The sequence below is a fragment of the Coturnix japonica genome, chromosome 12 (assembly GCF_001577835.2).
Source record: "Coturnix japonica isolate 7356 chromosome 12, Coturnix japonica 2.1, whole genome shotgun sequence".
Lineage (NCBI taxonomy): Eukaryota > Metazoa > Chordata > Aves > Galliformes > Phasianidae > Coturnix > Coturnix japonica.
Genome location: NC_029527.1, coordinates 3,655,854 through 3,676,111, shown reverse-complemented (window position 1 = coordinate 3,676,111; position 20,258 = coordinate 3,655,854). Strand labels below are relative to the sequence as shown.

The window sequence follows — 20,258 nt, the reverse complement described above, 5'->3', positions numbered from 1 at the left end:
AAGGGCGATGCTGAAGTTGGATCGTGCTTGTGGTGTCAGCGTCAGGCTACATACAGAAATCACAAGGGGTAGTTTTGCTTGGCTGAATTCTGGTGACTCCACATGGCTCTCTGGGCTCTCAAAACATGCTGCAATGTTGTCCTAATTCTGATAGAAATTGTGGAAGTGTGCAGTTAAGTTGTTCTTTGCCACCCACCCTCACTACTATCAGTGCTTCACTATTAATCCACTGTTTTGAAATGGCCGTAGGTGTTATTTGCGCTTATGAACTCTAGTTGATCCTCTGCATAGAGGGTTACATGTAGTGTTTCCCAGGGATCGTGCACAAAGCAGATGCAGCTGTCATCTGTAGCTGCTGTCTGTTTTGGGGTAGCAGCTGAGGGTCCGAACTGAGTAAATCTATTTCACATTCAGTAGCCCTGTCCACATGCAGTCATAGTAAATTCAGCCATTCATGAGTAAACTGCTTGAAATGAGTACTGAAAGAGTATTGAAATTTGTTCTTACATGTTCTTTAGCCTGTTGTTTTACAGAGGTGGCATGAATGGTTGTGTTGAAATGCTTGAAAATGAGGGTAAACTTGGAGCCCTACACTGGAAATCCAAACAAGAAAAGTGAAGTTGGAAAACAGGTTGTAGTCTTCACAATGTGTACAGATCAGCTTTGAAAATAATGCCACGTGTTTATACAAAGGAGAAGTAATTTGTATTAGACTCCGTTATTCTATGGCTTCTGGTATTTGGGGGTTTTGAAACAGAATTTCTTAAAGCGTTTATCACGTGTTGCTAAAGAATATTTCAGCTCTGTAGTAACATTCCACACATTTGTAGAACCACTTTGTGCTATAGTTCCTCTGTTACTGTTTATGTTTGGTATCTTATACTTGCCTTGTAGAAAACAAGGCATGAATTATGTCTTATTCTGTATCACAACTCCTCCATTAGAAAATAAATGTTGATGACTGATTAGACTTTTAGGTCTGTTGTAGAACTGACACCATAGTGTCTGTGCATCGGTGCATAAATGCTTCATGTTCTTTAAAACTGATCAGTTCCAAACTGAAATGAAATATGCTAACGAGGTTGGCTTCAACAGCTCTTTAATATGTGGGTTAGTTTTGAGATGAAACCTTAGATAAATCTGTTGACATGCTAATATAAACTAGTGGCTTTTGCAATTTAAAATGTAAGATGCGTCTTTTTATGCTTCAGATATAAAATACAGGGAAAAAATATCTAAATTGCTGTTTGGCTTTTTTTAGACCAGCAATAATGTCAAACTACTGGGATTAGCAAAAATAATACTTTTCAGATGCTATGCAGAGTAGAACGTGCCATTGTGCCACTGGTACAAGTAAAGGGATTTGCATTGCTGTAAAATTCTTATGCTGTATCTATTTAATTTCATTCTTTGCACATTGGTTTTCCATTTTTTTGTGAGTATGAGGTTCATTGTTTATAGATGTGATTTCATGTTTGGTTTTACTCTGAAATTATAGATGGGGTTCTGTTTTGTAGTGTGAGTTGCAGTTTCGTCAGAAAATCTTGAACCTTTTTACTTACAATGAAGCAAAAGGTGTGGAAAAGATGCAATCTTCTAATTTCATTTAAAATATTATCATCTTTCCATCATATGCAGCTTCATGTATCTTTGTTCTGTTTCATTTCATGTTTTGGATTGTATGATTTTTTTTTTCTCCAAATTTTAAATGTGACCAGTAAGCAAAACTTGTACAGGTGCATTTTATTTGGAATGTCAAAGTCTGCACATCACTGCTCAGAACAGATTTCTTGCATTAAGAGTTAGTGAAAAGGAAAATAAATGATCTTAATTGTATTTGTCTATAGATTAACAGTCTTAATTAAGTTCACCCTAGATACAGCTAACCTACTATTGGAGACTGCCTATAAATTGTGTATTGGCCAGGATGTAAAAGAGTCACCTAATGCCTGTTTATTGGGTTGTATAGGCTAATACTTCATTTTCATGAAACCAGAAATTAATTATTGTTTATAAGATAATTATCTGTAATTTTAATAAGCATAAGGATGAGGTAGAAATGAGACAACCCTTGTTCTCTGAAGAGATGATTATTTTCAGGCCCTTGTGATGGATGAGAGGTCAGTGAAAGCATACTTAATTTTTTATTTTTTAAATCCAAATGTGGACATTCAAGTTGGAAATAGGTAAGGAGTGACATTGCTCCAAACAAGAACCTCTCCATTTATATTTATATTGTAACTTGTACAAATGATGATATTTCATCATTTTGATGACAATTGATTTTATGTATTCTTATGCAAAATTCAGCAGTTTGTACTCTAACCTACATGTACTAAACTCTTACAGCTATAGATTTTTTTGAATGTTATTGATGCCAAGTAAAACTATCTCTGCTTTTTATTAAGAAAATCCTATCCTGTATTGCTTCAATTAGTTTACGTGACAACCGCATGGTGAGCAGGGAGGGAAGGAGGGAGATGCCAATACTGCAGACCTAGAGCATATGGTTGTGCTGTTATGTTGGCATTCATTGGGCATGGATCTTGTTACCTTCCGGTGAGATATGCATCTTAAGTTGCATCTTAGTGGATGTGTCTGCAGACAGCTGAGATCTAACTCAGACTGAGGAGATGAGATGAGCTGCTATATAAAACTATCGGCTGTTTTCTCTGCACAATGAATTTCTGAAGGGGAAAAAAAAAAATAAAAAAAATTGTCATGTGGGAACAATTAACACACTGAAAGCATTTCCAGAGTGATTAACCAAATGTTAATTAAAAAATACTTAGGTAGAGTTGATATGAGCCCTTATTACTGTGCTTTTGGTTTTTGACTGTACTTTTGGAAGTCAGTTACTATATTTCAAATATTATTTTTTGCCACAGAAATTATCAGGTTCATCATAGAGGAGCAGGACAGACTTTACTATCTTATAAATGTGATCTTTTCTAATCTCAGCTGTAACCTTAACTCTGGATTGAAGTGGTAAAGAATATTATCAGATTGTAATGGAAAGTTATTCTTCATCAGCTTAAAATGGAATTAAAATGAAAGCATTTCTTATATTGCTGTGTAGGCATGAATCCAATCAAATAAATCATTGTACTGTGAGCTGCCTCAGATGGCACTGGAGCAAATGGCCCTATACAGCAGATCTGCTGTTTGCAAGCTAATTTAAAAATGGCTGTGTGTTACCTAGCGCCAGGTATACAGATTGCATTAGGCAGCACGAGAGGCTGTTCTGGTGTGAATTTTAGGTGGTATTTATACATAGTCATTAACATGCAGCACTTGGTGTAAAGATATACCAGAAGAAAGGGAAGAATATTGGCAGATGGAGGTGACAGATTGTTGTATCATAAAAAGAAGAGGAATAGCATGTGGAGTAATAGGGCTACAGAAAATTACAGTAGTTAAGATGACCAAACATACCTACTGGTACTGTGTCAGATTGTCAGCTTAACATAGGACTGTATTAGGAAGAAATGTTTTTCTTAATACAGCTTCTCTAATTATTGGTGGCACAACTGTATCCTAATGTCTATGTACATGTACCACCTAAGAAAATAAGTTTGAAAGCTGAAAATACTGTTAGGAAGAAGTTCCATGATAGTAACAGTGTAATAATTCTATCAAAATTTTCAGATGTTATATGCAGTTAGAATAAAGCAGCAGTAAAACAGAAAGGGTAGGATATCCTATCCTGCAGTAAGTACCATATGCAAGTGAGAGTCAGAAGGAGGAGCCTTCTCTGGGATCCTGGTGCTTCACTGGGTTGATGCAATGATTGCTGCTACCAGTGGCATGGCAGCAGTGTTTTTGTCCTGCAAAGAGCTCCCTTGGAAAAAAGATTGTTAAAGCAGAAGGGTTTCTAAGTTCACAGCTGGATTTTCTGTTTTCCTTGGTTGTTGTAAAGCCAATACTTAGAAATACCTCTACCGTGTTTAGGAGGGTCGTTAGTGATTGTAGCAGAAAATGAAAATCTGTTGCCATGTAGTTATAGCTTTACTTGATTGAGGTCATTTTAATTTGTGTGTCTAAACAAGACTGTAGTGCCAAAAATAGAAAAGGATGTTTTTGTTCAGCTGATGAATACAAAAGTGATCTTAAAATGAGCAGCTTCCAATGGCAAGTACAATAATTTATAAAGGAGATAAAGGAACAGGTAAACCTCCTTTGGGTCTGCATGCTAACATTGTAGATTGGACTTGTTTAATGTTGGTATCTTGAAGAAAATGTGATTTCAGGATTTAATCATGCTATAATAGAAGTTATTTTGGAATTAGTTCTGTTTTTACTGTGTCAGTAGTGTGTTCTCAATAGAACTAAGAAATGAACTTTTAAACTGACAAGAGGTTATCTGTCCATGAGAATGTGGGGAGAGCTGGAGGAAACTGCCTGCAAATGGGAAATGGAAAATCTTCCATGGGATGTTGCAGTGATGTTTTAGAAACTGAAATCACCAGAAACAGCGTTCATCAATTTAGTCATTTGTCTTGTGTCACTTCTGAAGCATCTCTCCTCTATTTCTAATTTTAAATCACCTTTTTAGATGTAAAAGCAAGCGTCTCTGAGACTGCCAGCAGTGATGTGATGGTAATCACTTCTCCAAACTATTTACATTTATTTCTTATGATGTTTTCAGGTGTTATGACTTAAATCAATTCTATTTTGAGTGCAAACTTGTGTTGAAGGCTGATTGAAACATCAATCTTTTATAAGTTTTTAGAGGTTCTCTTTCTTACAAAAGCTAAGTTGAAACTGAACTGATACAGTCCAGAGGAGAAAATAAATGAATGTATTTTTAGCATGTGACTAAAGATACAAAATGCCACATGCAGATATTATCATGTGCCAGCAGAGAGTAGGTTTGCTTTGGGTAAAATTAGTATGCTGACGGGGCTGTAAGCCTGAGCCTTGTCTGTTATCAGACTGCCTGGGCATCAGTCAGTAGGACTGAGAACCAAAATGCTGGGTCATGATAACTCCTGAATTTTACAGTCCAAACCTCATGTCTGCTTCTGTAACTGGCTGGATAAGAGTCTATCTCTGAACACACTGAGAAATGGCTGAAATCTAACTTCACATACTGAACATATGTCTTTAACATCTGGGGTATTCTTGTTGGAAGAAAGCAGTATGTGGTAACTTAATTACAAGTCTGCAGTTGAATGTTTTGTCATCTGTTTTTTCTGTTCTATACCTTCATCTGTAAGGCAGCGGAGTGCCAGTGTAGTTACTATCTGACAAACCTATAGCACTTCTCATTTGCTGTCAAGGTGACTGGACTTTTGCATTTCCACTGCACCTTCGAAAAGAAACTCAAAGCAGTTGAGCTCCTAAGCAGTCTTGTGCACTGGGTGAGTATTAACCTTAACTGCAAATGAGGAAGCTCAGATTCCAGAGAGAACTTCTATTTTTGAACCTAGAAAGTGAGAGCAGGACACCCTTCTGGACAGAATCTTACTGGGATAGCCAGTAAGTTCAAAATATTTCATTGCATGGAGCTGAATACAGATTGATTCATTCATGTCTTGACTGGTTTATTCTCTGAAGGAGGAGATAATACTGATGGAAATGGAAAGTTTGGTCTAGGGATGAAAAAAAAAAAAAAGAAAGGGGGTGGGTGGGGAGGGAAGAGAGGTCTGGGGCATCTTCATGTTGATCTCTACCAAAAACCTTAGGTATTCCCAAAGCAGGGAGCAGCAATTTCATCAGTGTGATCAGTTTCTCTACCCAATGTGAGGCTTTATCATACAAGGCGCGATGATAATGTACTAACCTGGTTCTGTGACTTGTGTGGAGCTGCTTGTGTGAATATCATGTTTTTCTTGTCAGAAAATGTTACTCTTCCATGTTTGAACTGCTTCTATCATGGTCCATCAATGTTTTTGACAGCATTGTCTATCTTCTTTTAGAATTATTAAGGTCTTCTTTCCAAGTGGCGTGAGGGTGCCACCATTGCGCTTGCCAGGTGTTAGCAGGGTATGTCCCATGATGGTAGTCTGCCTAATGACTGAATTCAGTTGCCACTTTTCCAAAAGCTCAGATACTTTATAGGAGTTCCCATCAGTTGTCATCTTTAAACAGAAAATCCAGCTCATCTTGGCCTTGCAATTGCTGACACAACATAGGCAATAGAATCAGAACTGGTTGACCTTATGGGGTTTCTTTTTTTATGAAAGGATTAGTAACTAATGCCTTTCTCGAAAGGGCTCACTTCTTTTGCATAACCGTGCTGCTTGATCTGATGAAAGAGTGATCTCACAGGACTTTGCTTTAAGCCTCAGGGATCCAGAACAATCAAAATCAATCTTCTGAAACATTTGTCAAGATGCCAGGCAAAAAAACAAGGCAGGATGGAAATGCATGTGCCACGCACACATTCTCTGTTAAATGGTGTTTGGATTCTTTTGACTCTAAATGAGGATTTTCAGTTTAAAGGTTATTTCGTCCACATGTTGGCACTGCAGGAGTTAGGAAATAATGATCTAAATTGTATGATTTCATAGAAGAGTGCTGTGTCTTAAGAAACTTGATTAGGTGGTTTTATCATGGATGACCTACTGTGCTAAACCTTGTTTAATGCTTCTGAGCAAAAACATCAACAATGCTAAGTGTACTGTGTTGCTTAAAGACTGTCTAAGCCTTACTTCAGATGTGATGCCTTGTATCATTTTGCAGCTCTGCATTAATTCGAAGCATGCCAATTATCTCGGGTGTAGGATATTTCTTTGTGTTTCTTCTCATGTTTTGACATGACATGACATCACTTAAATTGTATTGCGCCTTTCAGAATATTGCTTAAAACTTGGGTGAAGCTGAAATTCTTTCAAATTTGTAAGTGATGTATTGCAATGTGCGTATAATTGCTGGGCCTGAAGAAAGCTTTCGTCCTTACTCATCTCATTGTACCTCCTCATGCTTAAGCATTGTGCTTGAAATGCCATTAACAAAGAAACAGCTTGACTGGTGCAGAGTAACATGCAAGTCTGAAGTTCCATTTCCATTTGAATTTTAACCCTCAGTGTTTATCTTTTGCCTCTGTTCTGTACAGCAAGGCAAAAAATTAAGTCTTAAATTGGCATTTTATTTTTGTGTTGCGACAAAACTTTGATTCTTCATTGCAACAGTTCATCCCTATCATTCTCAATGTCTGTATTTAAAGTAGGGGACTATTTCCCTCTTCATTTCCTGGGATTCAAAATTGACAGCTGTATTTCAAATTTCATTCAAACTTAACAGGATTTTCAATTATACTTATTAGCACCTGTTTTTCCCTAAAAAGCCCCTTTCTAAACACTTGGTGTTTTGACTTTGTGTTTTTCCTTGTGTCGTAGGTCTTTAAATACTCTGCACCAGTTTTGCTGTCCAGCTCCATTGTACCATACCCAGCTAGCAGTCCCTGCCACACACTCAGAGTACAGGTAAGAGTAGATATGATCCACCCACCTGCTTCTTTGGAAGAGAGATCCAATGGTACGATTTGACAAAAGGAGAGGAATGGCAGTTTGTTTGAAAGCATAAAATGAATAAATTAAGAATTGAGTACTAAGAAAATATCTCAAACAAATTTTTGACATCTCAAGGGATAGGGCTATTTGCTTATCTTAAGCACATTTAATTAGATTGTAAAATGGGTTTCATGCGCTTTTAAGAGGCATGTCTCCCTAGACTCTTGGAAAGATACAGACTTTTTGAAAGACGGGAGCAAGATAATTATAGGTTTATTTCTCACAAAACTAACATCTCAAGGCACTGAGATTTTCACATAGTTTGTGTAGACTGAAGTTTTCCAAGCAAAACCTGTTTTGAAGCCCCCTGAGTATTTCACAACAGTATGGTAGGTGAGTCTATATGCTATATGCATGGACCTGCAGAAGGCTCAGTGCTGCCTTTTGAATTGAGTGGAAGTAGGGTTTTTTAAAAAGATGCAGGTCCTCAGTGCTGAGTGGCCTACCCTACATCTATCAAAAATAATTATTTCCAGCTAGTAATTTAACACGTCTGTTTTCAAATCTTCAATTAAATCTGGACAGCAGTAATTATACATCTTAATACAATTATCAGCGCCAGAGAGCTTAGCAGTCAGCTTATAGAAACATCTAAGTACAGGTAACCAAAGTTACCAGAAATGTGAAAACTGTTAAGAAACTGTGCACGCATGGCATGAAGAAACTTGTCTTTAACTGTAAGTGATTAACTTAGTCATGATTGCCAGCTCATGAACAATATTAATATCAAAATATTGGAAACCTGGTGCTGAATATTCAGCTTGCTTTGCACTAGTAATAAGGAAAGACAAAAACAATGAATCCTAAATCTGTGAATGCTTAAATATTTGTTTTTTATCTTTCATGTCTTAGTTATGTATCAGCACGCATGTTTGGATCCATCCTGTTATTTTACATTGCAGTGTCACTTTGTCTGCCTTTTTCCTCTCATTAAAGCTCTTTGTTTTATTTGGTGGTAGTGAATCTGTAGCCCAATTGTAAAAAAATTTAGTATTTCTTCACTGAGGAGTGTGACTTCAGTGCAATTAGATTCCCCACTTGCTTTTTAACGAGTATTCTATTTTTCCTTTGTTCTTAGATTATAATGCTTCATTTTCATGTTCTTTTAGGGATTTTCCCATAGAGATGTTGATGGCAAAACCAGTAGTTTCTTGAATGTTTCAATATCTTACACCATGGAAGTTGTGTCTGTAACATATCTTTTGGAAAGAAAACTTTTTAGCAGCATAGCCTTGTCATTGAAAAAAAACGCCATCCATCTTTGGCTTACTGCTGTGTTTCTTTGTGCAGTAAAATAATAAATGCCATGAGTGTGGCTGGATCTGCGAAGCACATACAAATTTGTTATAGAGAATGTTAATGTGCAAAATGCACAGCATAACAGTTTTATAGTGCACAAACTTGCTGTAAGTCTGCAAGCTTTTATTTAAGAATTGGGGTATGTGAAGGAACTCATCACTAACCTTACTTACTCTCAGGGAACTCGAGTTCTCAAACTCTGCAACTGTGAGTTATGTGTAAAGAGAACTTGGCTAGAATCTGTGGAGATGAGAGCTCCCAACAATTGACTATATAACTGTAGCAGCCCTGCCTGTGTTCATACAGCAGTAATGGAGCAAACAGTAGGTCAGTCACAGGCTGCTAGGAAAATTAACGTGCTTTGCTCCTCCCTTCCTTCCTCCCTCATTGTTTCCTGCCTGTATGTATCAGCAGCAGATGATCTGTGCTAACCTTCCATTTTTATTATGAGTTACTGAAGAAGAGCTGTCAAGATTTAGATATGGCCTTGTTCTTCTCTTACATCTTCTCCCCAACACACAAGTTGCCTGGGTGATGACTTTTGCAAAGGGTGATACTGAGTCAGCAGCATATGACAAAAGCAACCAACTGCGCTCAGGGCAGTGTAAGCAAGAGTGTGAGCAGCAGGCAGAAGCCTCTTTCCCCTTCTATCAGTCATCTGACTTTTAAAAGACATCAGGATACTGGAGCATGTCTTGCAAAGGGCCTCCTAGGTGGTTGGAGGCCAGAATGTGTGATAGGTGTGAAGCAGCTGGGAGAAAGGGGCTGCTTGGTGTGAAGAAGAGAAGGATAAGGGTTCTTGCTGCCTTCAACTCCTCAGTGGGTGCATATGCAGAAGGTGCAGCAAGCCTCATCTAGAAGATGCACAATGATGGCCCAAGTGGCAACAGTCAGATTACAGTGAGACAAATTCCAGCTAGATACAAAGAAAGCTGAGGAGTGGATTTCAGCATGGGGGTAGTCAAACACTGGATCAGAGACCAGATAAGGAGATGGAAGCTCTGTTTTCAACAGTACTCATTTCAGATGGGTGTAGCCCTGATCAACCTTATGTAGCTGGCTCTGCTTTGAGCAGAAGACTAGACCAGACACTTGCAGAAGTCTCTTCTAGCGTAAAGCATCCTGTGATCCTGAAGCACTCCTCCTTGGAGAAGAAAAACAAACAGCGAGTTTGTTCTTCACTGGACTGAAGAATTTTGGTTTCATAATATTTGGGGATGTCTGTCCCACACACTACCACACTCATAATAGTGGTGATGCATTAGTCACCCTTGTATCTTTCCTCCTTTCAACAGTTTGGATGACCCATGAGTTTGGATACAACAGCTGCAGGAACCTAAGTGTTTGTAACAATTTGACATCCCTGATCTCTGTCAAGTACTAATTCAGCATGTTTTCATAAATAATCTGTAAGCAGGAATCCTATTGTTCTGAATGAACATCAGCTACTACAATACTAGCACAATTAGGCTTTTAATTTGCACATACATTCAATAGTATTAAAATTAGCTCTTAGTCTTCCCATTTATCAATTTATAAATAGAAATTGGTAGAGGCCATGCAAACAAGAATGGATGCTTCATTCTAACTTCAGATTTGAGGCTTTATTTAGAAAATACACAGAGGGATTAATTTTCTAGTCCAGAATTAAAAATTAAATTTGCTCTGAAAGAAGCAATTAATGAATGCACTACGGTGAAATCTGGAGCATCTCTGATTTGCTGGTAGCTAATTGCTGGATGTTTTATTCACTCCAGCAGTTTTATTTCTAGTCAAGATGATTTTTGGCATCTGTTTTGAATTGTTAATAGAGAAATAATGCATTTTTAATAGCTGCAGCTCTTGCAGTAATCCCTTGGTCGCCCATTTTACAATGTTCAGAATAGAAATAAAATGAGTTATCTTGCCTTTTTCCTATTCTAAGGAAACTTATAGGAAGCCTAAGCATATAACGTGCTTCCAGCTAGTTATTTATCTGTCTGGGTTCCAGTTTGCCCATATGCCTTCTGTGTCTGCTCTTTTTTATTTGTTCTTGCTTGGAAATTGAGAAAACAAAGCAAAAAATGTCTGTAGCTTGGCTTTTTGGAGTCCCTTTCTATTCCTGCTTTGCAGTGTATTGTCTTAGAAGTAACATACTCAGCTCAGGGCTGCAGATTCCATGAGGAGCTCCATCTTTGTTAGTGACCACATGAATACAGATTTTATGTCTGGTGTGAGGGCAAAGGAAAGGAGATGATGGCTGGAACCAGAGGCTTCCAAAAGAAAAACAAAACAGTTGTGGATCCATGTAGTGTTTTCTGTATATCTGTTGCGGAGCCTTTTCCATGATATGGCCCAGATAATTTAGTGGCCTTGCAGCTAGAACATGTGAAAACAAATCCCAGAGATATAATGGCATTTAGAGAGAGTACATTCAATCCTATCTGTGTCTTGTTGGAGAACTGGAGAAGAATCTTTTTCCAGTGTTTTCCAAACACATTTTTTCTGTGACAACAAGGTTTAGATAGTACTTTAGTCTATCTGTACACATGCTAGCTATCTTATACTAACGGAGTGCACTCACTGTGCAATTCATAGATTGTGCACCACTTTCACGTGAACTTCCCAGTTACTTGTCTATTGATACCTTAATACTGTAGGTTGAAGGTAGCTTGCCAGCTAGCAGCCCTTTTTTAGAAGGCTTCCTAATCTGCTGAAATTGGAGGTGGGGAGATGTGGGCTGTTTTGTTTTTAGTGCACTTTTGTGAGGCAAGCTGCTGCAGGAATAGCTCCAGACAAGAAATTATAACAGAGTGCTTGTGCTTGAGAATATTCTTAATTGTGAGAGTATATGGATATATTACAGGCAGCTATAACTGCAAACAGATTTGCTTACCACTAATATCTAAGAATCTTCTGATGTGATGTGTTTGTTCTTGATTCTGTGATTTCCTTGTTTTGTTTTGCATGCAGTTTTGACTGTCACTCATTGCTTTCCCCATCTGCTTTACCTTCCATGCTTCTAATATTTAATTAGATGCCCTTACCGTGTCCAAAGGCATCTTGAAACTAGAGATTTTTCTTTTTTTTTTTTTTTTTCCCCAGTGATACCTGTGAAAACAAACAGATAATGCAAAGGATGTTATAGTACCAAAGAAATCACATCATTTTCTTGCAGTGTCTACCTGCTTAATGTTTAATCAGCACCTCTGGGAGGTAAAAATATTGTTCTGAAAATACTTCACTTCTTTAAAATTTTAATGTGAAAGCGTTGTTTCACCAGATAATGTTGGCTTATGTGCAACAAACCATTTTATAGAAGATGATATAAGGATTAATGGTGCTATTTCTTTTCCCTGGACCAGTGGAAGGCATTATGCCTATTTTCTTAACCTAACTGGCTAATGCAGAAGCTTAACTGTAACGATGCCTGGCTGGCAGATGCTTTTCTATCAGTGTGCTTTGGTTTGTATCTTCTTTTCAGGAGTAGTGAGGGAATTCTTGCACACTAGGCAGGGTAAATTGGGAACTTCTTGCTCAAATTCTTGACATAGGAAAAGATCTGTTTTTTAGGTAAATTTTGTTCATCACAGTTGTTAACATTTTCTGCTGATAAGCTTTGTGCTGTTTGCCAGGCTTAGACAAATAGTAAACATTTCTCATGTCTGTCATATGAGCATTTATAAAGGCATCCCACACTACCAAATAGATGCCTCAGTCACGTGGAACCTTCCCAATTAATGATTAGTCACAGACAAAACTAGCAGCAGGAGCTCGGAGTCCTTCAGAGTCCTTTCTACTGTTTGTTTGGCTGTTTATTGAAGATTTCTATGAAAATAATAAAAGGTTGAATAGAGATTTTATTCCAAGCTGAATAGCAATTGCCTATCTGTATTACCTAGTGTACACAAGCACTCTCTTCTTTGTAATATGTGGGGTTTTAAAAGCTTGACAGTGTTTTTTCACATTAAGCAAAGGAGTGAAAACTATGTCACTCAGCCCAGCCAGCTTGCTTCTAGTTATCCCGATTTTCAAGATGAACAAAGCAAAACAAATCCAAATACAGTCTGTGTGAGGTTCAGATGATTACATAAGCCATCCATGTTCATACCCTATGGCGTAGGAAAGCTGGAATAATTATAGTAATACTTGTAATTTTCCACTTGGTTCCTACGTGATCCAGTGATGGAAAAGGGGTGAATTGTGTTCATACACAGCAAATTAATTGAAAACAATCAGAAGGTGGCAGAATTTCTGAGATTTATGAATTGGTTTTGGATTTTCTTGTTGGTTTTTTTTCTTCCTTGTGTTCCTTTCCACCCTTCTTCTTTAGCTTGTTATTTTGTTTAAAGGAAACAATCATCCATGGTTGTGTTACTGGTAAAGAAGTGACCTCATCCAAGCTTCCTGCTCTGCCTGCATCCCCTCTTCCACCTGCCATAAAGCACGTTGTAGCATTACAGATGTAGGTATTCCAAACTGCTTCTTTAAAAGCCTTTGTGCCTTCTGGTTAGTAGCGCCATTCATGATGCTGGCAACGCTGCATGGCAACAGTTCTCTCTAATTTAATAAGAAGGGGGAGGGGGGTTTGGAGGTGGGGGGGAGAAGGTGTAGAGGGTCAAGTAGAGCTCTATCAATCATCAATACTTCTGTGTGTAAATCTCCAGCAGAAGGGGAATGCATCTGTTCGGCATTTGCAGTGAAATCAAGAAGTGAAAATCACCATGTTTCTCTTTAACATTTTAAAATAAAAACTCTGTGGACATAGTAGACAGAGTATGGTATATAACTACTTAATGTAATTATTTTGTATGGTAAAAATAGAAATTGCCCTTTTAAAATAGTCCTTGGGTCAGAGTTTAACTGTTAAGCATTAGCCTGTGCTCCTTTAGCATTGTTAATCATTGCGCTGAAAGTCCAGTTGCTGACATGAAATGGGCTGCCAGCTGGTATTTACCAGTAAATTGCACTATTTGTGGATTTAAAAGCAAACAAAAAGAACAACTCAAGCTTAATTTTCCTAATGCTGTTCCCTATGATTCTGTTCCTCTGTCTCTTTTCTTTCTTGCCCTCCTCTTCCTTGGCAGGGAAGATAATGTTCTGCACCAGTTCTGCTGTCCGCCTTCGGGGTCTAGTAGTCCATCTTCAAGATAACAGAGAAGCTCGGGGTCGCTAAGTGTGCAGTCAGTGCTACATCTGTGTAGTCCATCTCTCCTCTCTTACTGGTGTGTATGGGACTGAAACTTGCATGGATGCCATAGGATTCTTGTTCATAACAAGTTTGAGTTATTCAGAATGTCACAGCCATAAATTTTTGCCATCTTGGTAATCTCTTCTCCATGCTCTTCTACAGCTCTCCTCCATGTGTCCAGTATTTAAAACAATTGAAAACTGTAAACAAACACATAAAATGCACAATTTATTTTGAAGTAAAATAAACAGTATCGTAAGTCTTTAAGTGTACTGTGCGTTTTGTTGTTGTATGTGGTCATGTGGTGTGAAAGGTACAAACTAATGTGATTTCTTCTCCCCTAGTAGGATAGGAAGAGGGGCGAGCTGTTCGTTACAATCTTCATTAGGCCAAGATTTTTCTGCTGTTGATCCTAGAAGTTTGCTTCAAGGCTGGGAAACCACCAATATGACATTTTATGCATGTTATTCTATAGAGATTGTGTAACTATTGTTTCTTTGAGTTTGGATTGTTATGAATAACCAGAACATCTAGGTTATTACACAGATAAGTAGTCTATGAATCATTACATTTCTTAGCTTTTTGCAGTCTGTTTGCTATCCTGTGTTTGTCAAAGTCTCATAAGAAGCATTAGCACAAGTACAAGATCATGTCTTACATACTTCAGGTACTTAACTGATGAAAATGTTTTTCTCCATGCTGTGCACAAAGTGAAATAACTGAATGGCCCTGTAACTCCAGGTAGATAGGCATGATCGTGAAGTGTCTGAAGCCTACAGAAGAACTTCCTCGCAGAAAGCTTATCTGCCTTCATGATTTTATGATGGTTTGCCCATGTCTCTTATTCTGACTGTGCCAACTAGAAAAGATATGGCTTTTCCCATTATTTGGTGTTGAATGCACTGTAGCTTCATGTTTTCCTATCTCTTGCTGTCAGATAAACATGAAGATCTTTCATTCCCATTGTAAAATGTGTGAATTACAGAACCACTGCAGTTTTATATGTTATTGGAAGTGTTCTTACATTTTATGGGCAGGGAACTACACGTCTAAGTGCTGCTGAACATTTTGCCCTTTAACTGCTATGATGAGGAGTTTCTCAGGGCTGCTACCCAGAGATGGTAACAGTAGGAATTTCTGATATTTTGATTTGCTTATCTTCCTCTCAGATGTAAACTGTAATTAACTCTCTCTCCTTGATGCTCAGAACTGGAGCACTGTAATTGTTTTCTTCCATAGGGTGGGATTTGTCCAATCTTTTAATAAGTATCTTTTGTATATTTGTATAAAGGAAAAGAAAGAAGAAAGACTACTGTTTAAATAAGAAAATTAAAGCCACCAGCTGTAGGTGGTGCCAGCTCTTTTTCCTTGAATGTGGTTGTGGTTAATGATGGGTCTCAGGAGAAATGAGGTAGATAAGTGATCAGTGTTATTAGCTGTAGCAGGATGTTATCATTAGTTGTTTTCTATCTGGTAGTTTTCCAGTTAAGGGAAGACGGCAGCATTGTAATTTGCTGGCATTTGAAACAATTTAAGTTGGTATCCACAGTATTATCAAATCCTGGCATTTACTCTGCGTGGAGCAGAGAGAAGTGACCTTCTATCGTGCTGGGAAGTCAGAAATGTGCAAGTAAACACGTTCCAATTTAAATAAGTCATGGCTGGCTTAATAAAACATGCAGCGAATTTCAGGATTTAGTACTGGAACCCAGGAGGGATTCCTTTTTAGCTAGGCTGAGTTGAACCTGAATGCTGCGCAGCGTTACAAAACACAGGCTGCAGTGGAAAAATTCCCTTTTCCTCCCGATTCTTTGATGATTTATCAGCTGCTTTTGTGAATAGTTAACACTGTCTTATTGTGCATTCTAGTTTGGAAGGTGGAGAGGAGTCGCATTTTTCTTGTCTTCATGCACCAAATCTTTTCAGTCATGACCTTGAAGGGTTGAACTAAAGCTGCTGCTTTATAGAAATTCTGTTTGGAAGTTTTTCTTCTGGCCCTTTTAGGCACTCACATCTATTAGGATCAGTTGCTGTTGTTTTTCTTCTGCAATGTGGATTTCTCCTTTGCAAATGCAATGTGCAAGCGCAAATGCACTCCATTCTTACATTCTTTTGATTGTATTTGTTGAAAATAGGTGGGTAACACGCATCATACATCATGCACAGTTACTACTGATTTGCCTTTGTTTCCTGCACATGCATTGCTTCCTCTCTGTGCCTCTGATTGTGGGAAGTTGTTCCATAGCTCTGAGCAGATTATGCAGTTGCTTCATGCTTGAAAGGCATGGATATTTATGCACCACTAGATGGAGCAGAGCACAGTTCGACTGTGATAAATTCAAGTCTTATCTCCCAAAGTAGTATTAAAAGTAACTCTAACTAGCTGAAGCAAAATATTTTATGACACGAGGAGAAGGAATAATCCCCTGAAAAATGTAATGGGGTGTAGATCTTCACCATGAATCAAATTAAGCTTTCAAAAATTTCCCTTAGCTATTCGACCAGCTGTGTAATATGTTATGGATTGCCACTATTTCAAGTAACTCAAGATTCATAATGAATTAGAATTATGCACACTCTATGGCTAAGGAAGCTCCTTAGTCATAAACCTCTTTGATCAGGAGTCCAGGAATGGAAAAGTTTAATCTGCTGTTCAAAATGAAGCAGCATTAAAATAGCATTTAAGGTGACTCATCGAGGTCTTTGACCAGTGTCAGGGACTTGGCTGAGTCCCTCTGAAACCTCCTGATCCATCATTTTGAAAGGATGACATTCGTATTATATAATATTGATTTGCCAGACTAAACGCTTTGTTGTGCAACATGAAATCCTTCTTCATCTCAAGCACAAACTAAGAATTCTTGTTATCTAAAAACTAAAAAAATACCAAAAGTATCTACACAAATGTCTGGAAGCATGAAGGGGTATCACTGTGTTGGTGGCAGAACTGAATAGTACAAAAATTTGCATCTTTTATAGTAAATGAATAATTCCTAAGGTGGTGGCTAGAGGGAGCTCCAATGTAATCTGTTTCTCAGCAAGTAAATCATTATGGATAAGGCCTATTTTATTACACGAAGCTGTAGATAAAGAGAAGGAAAGCAACTTAGATTAATTTACATTTATTTTTCAAGTCTGTTAACACTGAAGGTGGAGGAGTGTTTGATCATGTGGAATTACACATTGGATATGTATGACAGCATGCCCTACAGTCAGTTTTGTTTATCTATTGTCATATGTACATAGAGTCTGCTTGTATAACATAGTCTGCCTTTGCCATTCTCAAGCTGCAATGCAGAATGTGTTCCAGGGAAGTGCATGTGTGTAGCTGTATGTGTATGGGGTAGGATGGAAGGGATCTTTCAGTCCTACTTGTTGGATGGATGACAGTTAAAGAGAAAGGAGTTAAGGAGAACAGGACAAATGCACAGTAGTACTTCTCCAAGGCTAAGAAACATTTTGGTAAGAAGCTAATCCAGAGTTGTTAATGAGTTGGTTTTCAAGTGAAAAAAAAAATAATGGCAACTAAAAAGCTTGAATAACTCAGAACTACTGGAGAGATTTCTGGTATCAAAGCAGCAGAAACTCTAGTTTCACTAGTTCTAACTCTACCAAATTAATTGTAGCAATTCAGTTAGGAGTACCATGATCATATTTAAAGGACATTTGGGTTTTTCCCTTCTATGTGTAGGTCTGTTTTGTGTTTTCTCTTCACAAAATGTGCACAGCAGTTGCTCGGTACTGGGCAGGGGAATGTGTAAGGCAGCACAGCTGCACAGGTTTCAGTTGCCTACAACATTAACAGCTTGATGTGACTCACCTGCTGTGAACCTGATTACCTGATTTCTGTTCTCCCCAGCTTGCTGAAGGACACTGGGCTTCCTTGCCAAAAGGCAGTTGCAGGATTGCCAGAATGTAGCAGGTAGTGGGCTTGGTGGTTGCAGGGACTGGTTCCTAGCTGTGGTCAGGGGGCACCCCATGTTTGTTGAGTTGTCAAAAATGGATAGATAAAGAGGAGACACGAACTGAGTCAGTCTGCAAGGAGAAACAACATCTAATGAACTGAGTAAGTTTTGCCTGGCTGTGCTAAGAGGAAAGTCAGCCTCCTGCTCTTGGCTATCAAGTGACTCAGTCCTGCTGCCATCCAGTTTCCACCCAGTAATGTAGAGAACTGGGTTCATTTGCTGATTCTTAAAAGAGACTTTGGAGACCTCCTGGGCGGTGTTAGAGGGGCTGTCCTGGAGAGAGGGTCATTTTGTTGTTGTTTTTTTTTCACAATAGAAGTGAAATTATAGATCTGGAAAGGATCAACTATCCGTAAACGCTAGTATTCTTTGCATATAAACATAGATAGCAAAAAGATTTTGGGTACTCATTAAGGGACTGATTACATACGGATGGCCTTAGAAAGGGGGAAAGTTCAAAGATCCGTAGTATGGCCTCTTTGTTCTGTGCAGTCAATAGGATTTCGCCCCTGATTGTTGCTAGTAAATATGGGTGTTACGCTGCTTTCCTTTAGAGCTGGCAGTAAGATTTCAGAATATTTGAAAGGCTGTGTTTACTAAACCAGGTGGGTTAACTGGTTACCCAAAGACATTTCATCCTCAAACATGTATCAGCTGCTTTTGCCATATTCGAAGTGAAAAAAAATGGTACACAGAGGATATGGATTTTCAACACAAAAAGAGAGAGCTGTACCCTGGCTTTTACGTCGCTCTGCAAAGGTGTGCTGACTTTTCTGTTTCCTAGTTCTTTACTTTTCTGATCTTAATTTTGTGTGCGTTGTAGCCTTCAGTGCTTTTGGGCTATGCATTCATAGGGCAAATGCATGAAATAAACCCAATTTATAACCTATTAATCTAAGTATTTTTTCCTAAAGAAATTATGTCATGCTTCATTAACCTCTGAATTTCTTCTAGCCCATCACTGGAGCACGACACACCTGAACATTGGATAGTATTGAAAATCTGTCTTGCTCTCTTTCTCAGTTAAACTCATCTTAATAGTGAATTCAGTTAATTGTAATTGATATTTTATGACAAGACTTTGCCAGAGGCTGCTATAGTAGAGATCATTAATCTCAGTCGGGCAATGTTACTTAATTTTATTTTGTGATTCAAAAAGCCATATTATTATTAATCACATGACAAGTATCCTGATACTGGAAAGAATGGGTGAGCAGCCCACTGCTCTGTCCCATAGAGGCAGCAGATGTTTCTGACAAACAACTTTGTTTGCTCGCTGGCCACGAGGTGCCTGATGACAGCAGTTTCCCTGGGCTCTGGGCCTTGTTAATGAGTGAGCTCTCAGCTGTGCCTGCTGCTGTCAGCTGACTGTGGAAGCTGCACAATTGCCTTTGTTGTCTCTAGGATTCACTATTAATTTGAGGTGCTCTCTGCGTGCGTTGTGCTCTTGTGAAGCCCATAATAATACACTTTCTGTTTTATGATCCGACTTAATTACTGACAATATTTTTTATATTTATTTTTAATTTTGTGGGACTCACTGGAAATCAGTGCCTCCACATCTCTCTTGTGCTGGGAGCCCCCTGGCAGGGTGTGCTGCTCTAGGAGGAATCTCACAGGGGCAAAGAGGGACAATAGCCCTTGCTTTACTACAGATGAGGGTAAAGTTCTCCACTACAAAACTTAGTCCAGAGATAGCTTACCCATGAACAGGAAAATATGACAGGCAGTTTTTATTAATTTGCATGCAACGTGCCTTCTCTTGGAATGGTTAAAATGGGAGCTAGTAATAAAATGGTGGCTGCCATAGCCAAATGTTCCTGGGTAAATGCCTAATATATGTTTCCACCAGTCATTTGTTTCATCTGATTTTATAGTGCTGAAAAGGTAAATGGTGTATTACTATCTGGGTAAATCATATGGAAATGAATGGGAAAGATTCATTTAAAGGTTTCTTTTTAGGTATTATGACTCTGTTCTATGATTTTGGTGTTTTGAGGGCTTTTTCTAAAGTTTCACAGTATCATATGTATATGTGTGTAGCAGTTACATATGTGTATAACTGTATATATGTATATAGCAGCATCCCAAGTGTGGTTTTGCTCCAAAGTATACCCAGCTGCATCCACTTGGCAATAAGAACTTTTGGCCCTCTCAGATACATCTGGCATTGAACAGTTCTGATTTCTTGGTTTACATTGAAGCTGTTCTAGTTCCCACAGATGGTACAAAGGTGTCCTGAACACATCTACAGTAAATACCATTTGGAGCATAGACTGAATGTGACAATCTCTTTAGAACTCTGAA

The 20,258-nt window shown here is 38.3% G+C and overlaps 1 protein-coding gene and 1 long non-coding RNA gene across 13 annotated transcripts in view; both read left to right on the top strand.

The window, feature by feature from the left end:
• Positions 1-20,258, top strand: part of IQSEC1 (IQ motif and Sec7 domain ArfGEF 1) — a 248,336-nt gene that overhangs the window by 94,913 nt on the left and 133,165 nt on the right. For 6 of the 12 annotated variants that reach the window (XM_015874691.2, XM_015874690.2, XM_015874705.2 and 3 more), the window contains one exon: positions 7,344-7,430. The exons of the other annotated variants lie outside the window; for them this stretch is intronic. In XM_015874691.2, coding sequence (XP_015730177.1) covers positions 7,344-7,430 — 87 coding nt within the window. The remainder of the gene's footprint in view (positions 1-7,343; positions 7,431-20,258) is intronic. 12 annotated transcript variants of the gene reach the window in all.
• LOC107319687 lies at positions 12,026-14,253 on the top strand. The gene is made up of 2 exons (XR_001557883.1): positions 12,026-13,260; positions 13,883-14,253. It is a non-coding gene; the product is annotated as an uncharacterized LOC107319687 (long non-coding RNA).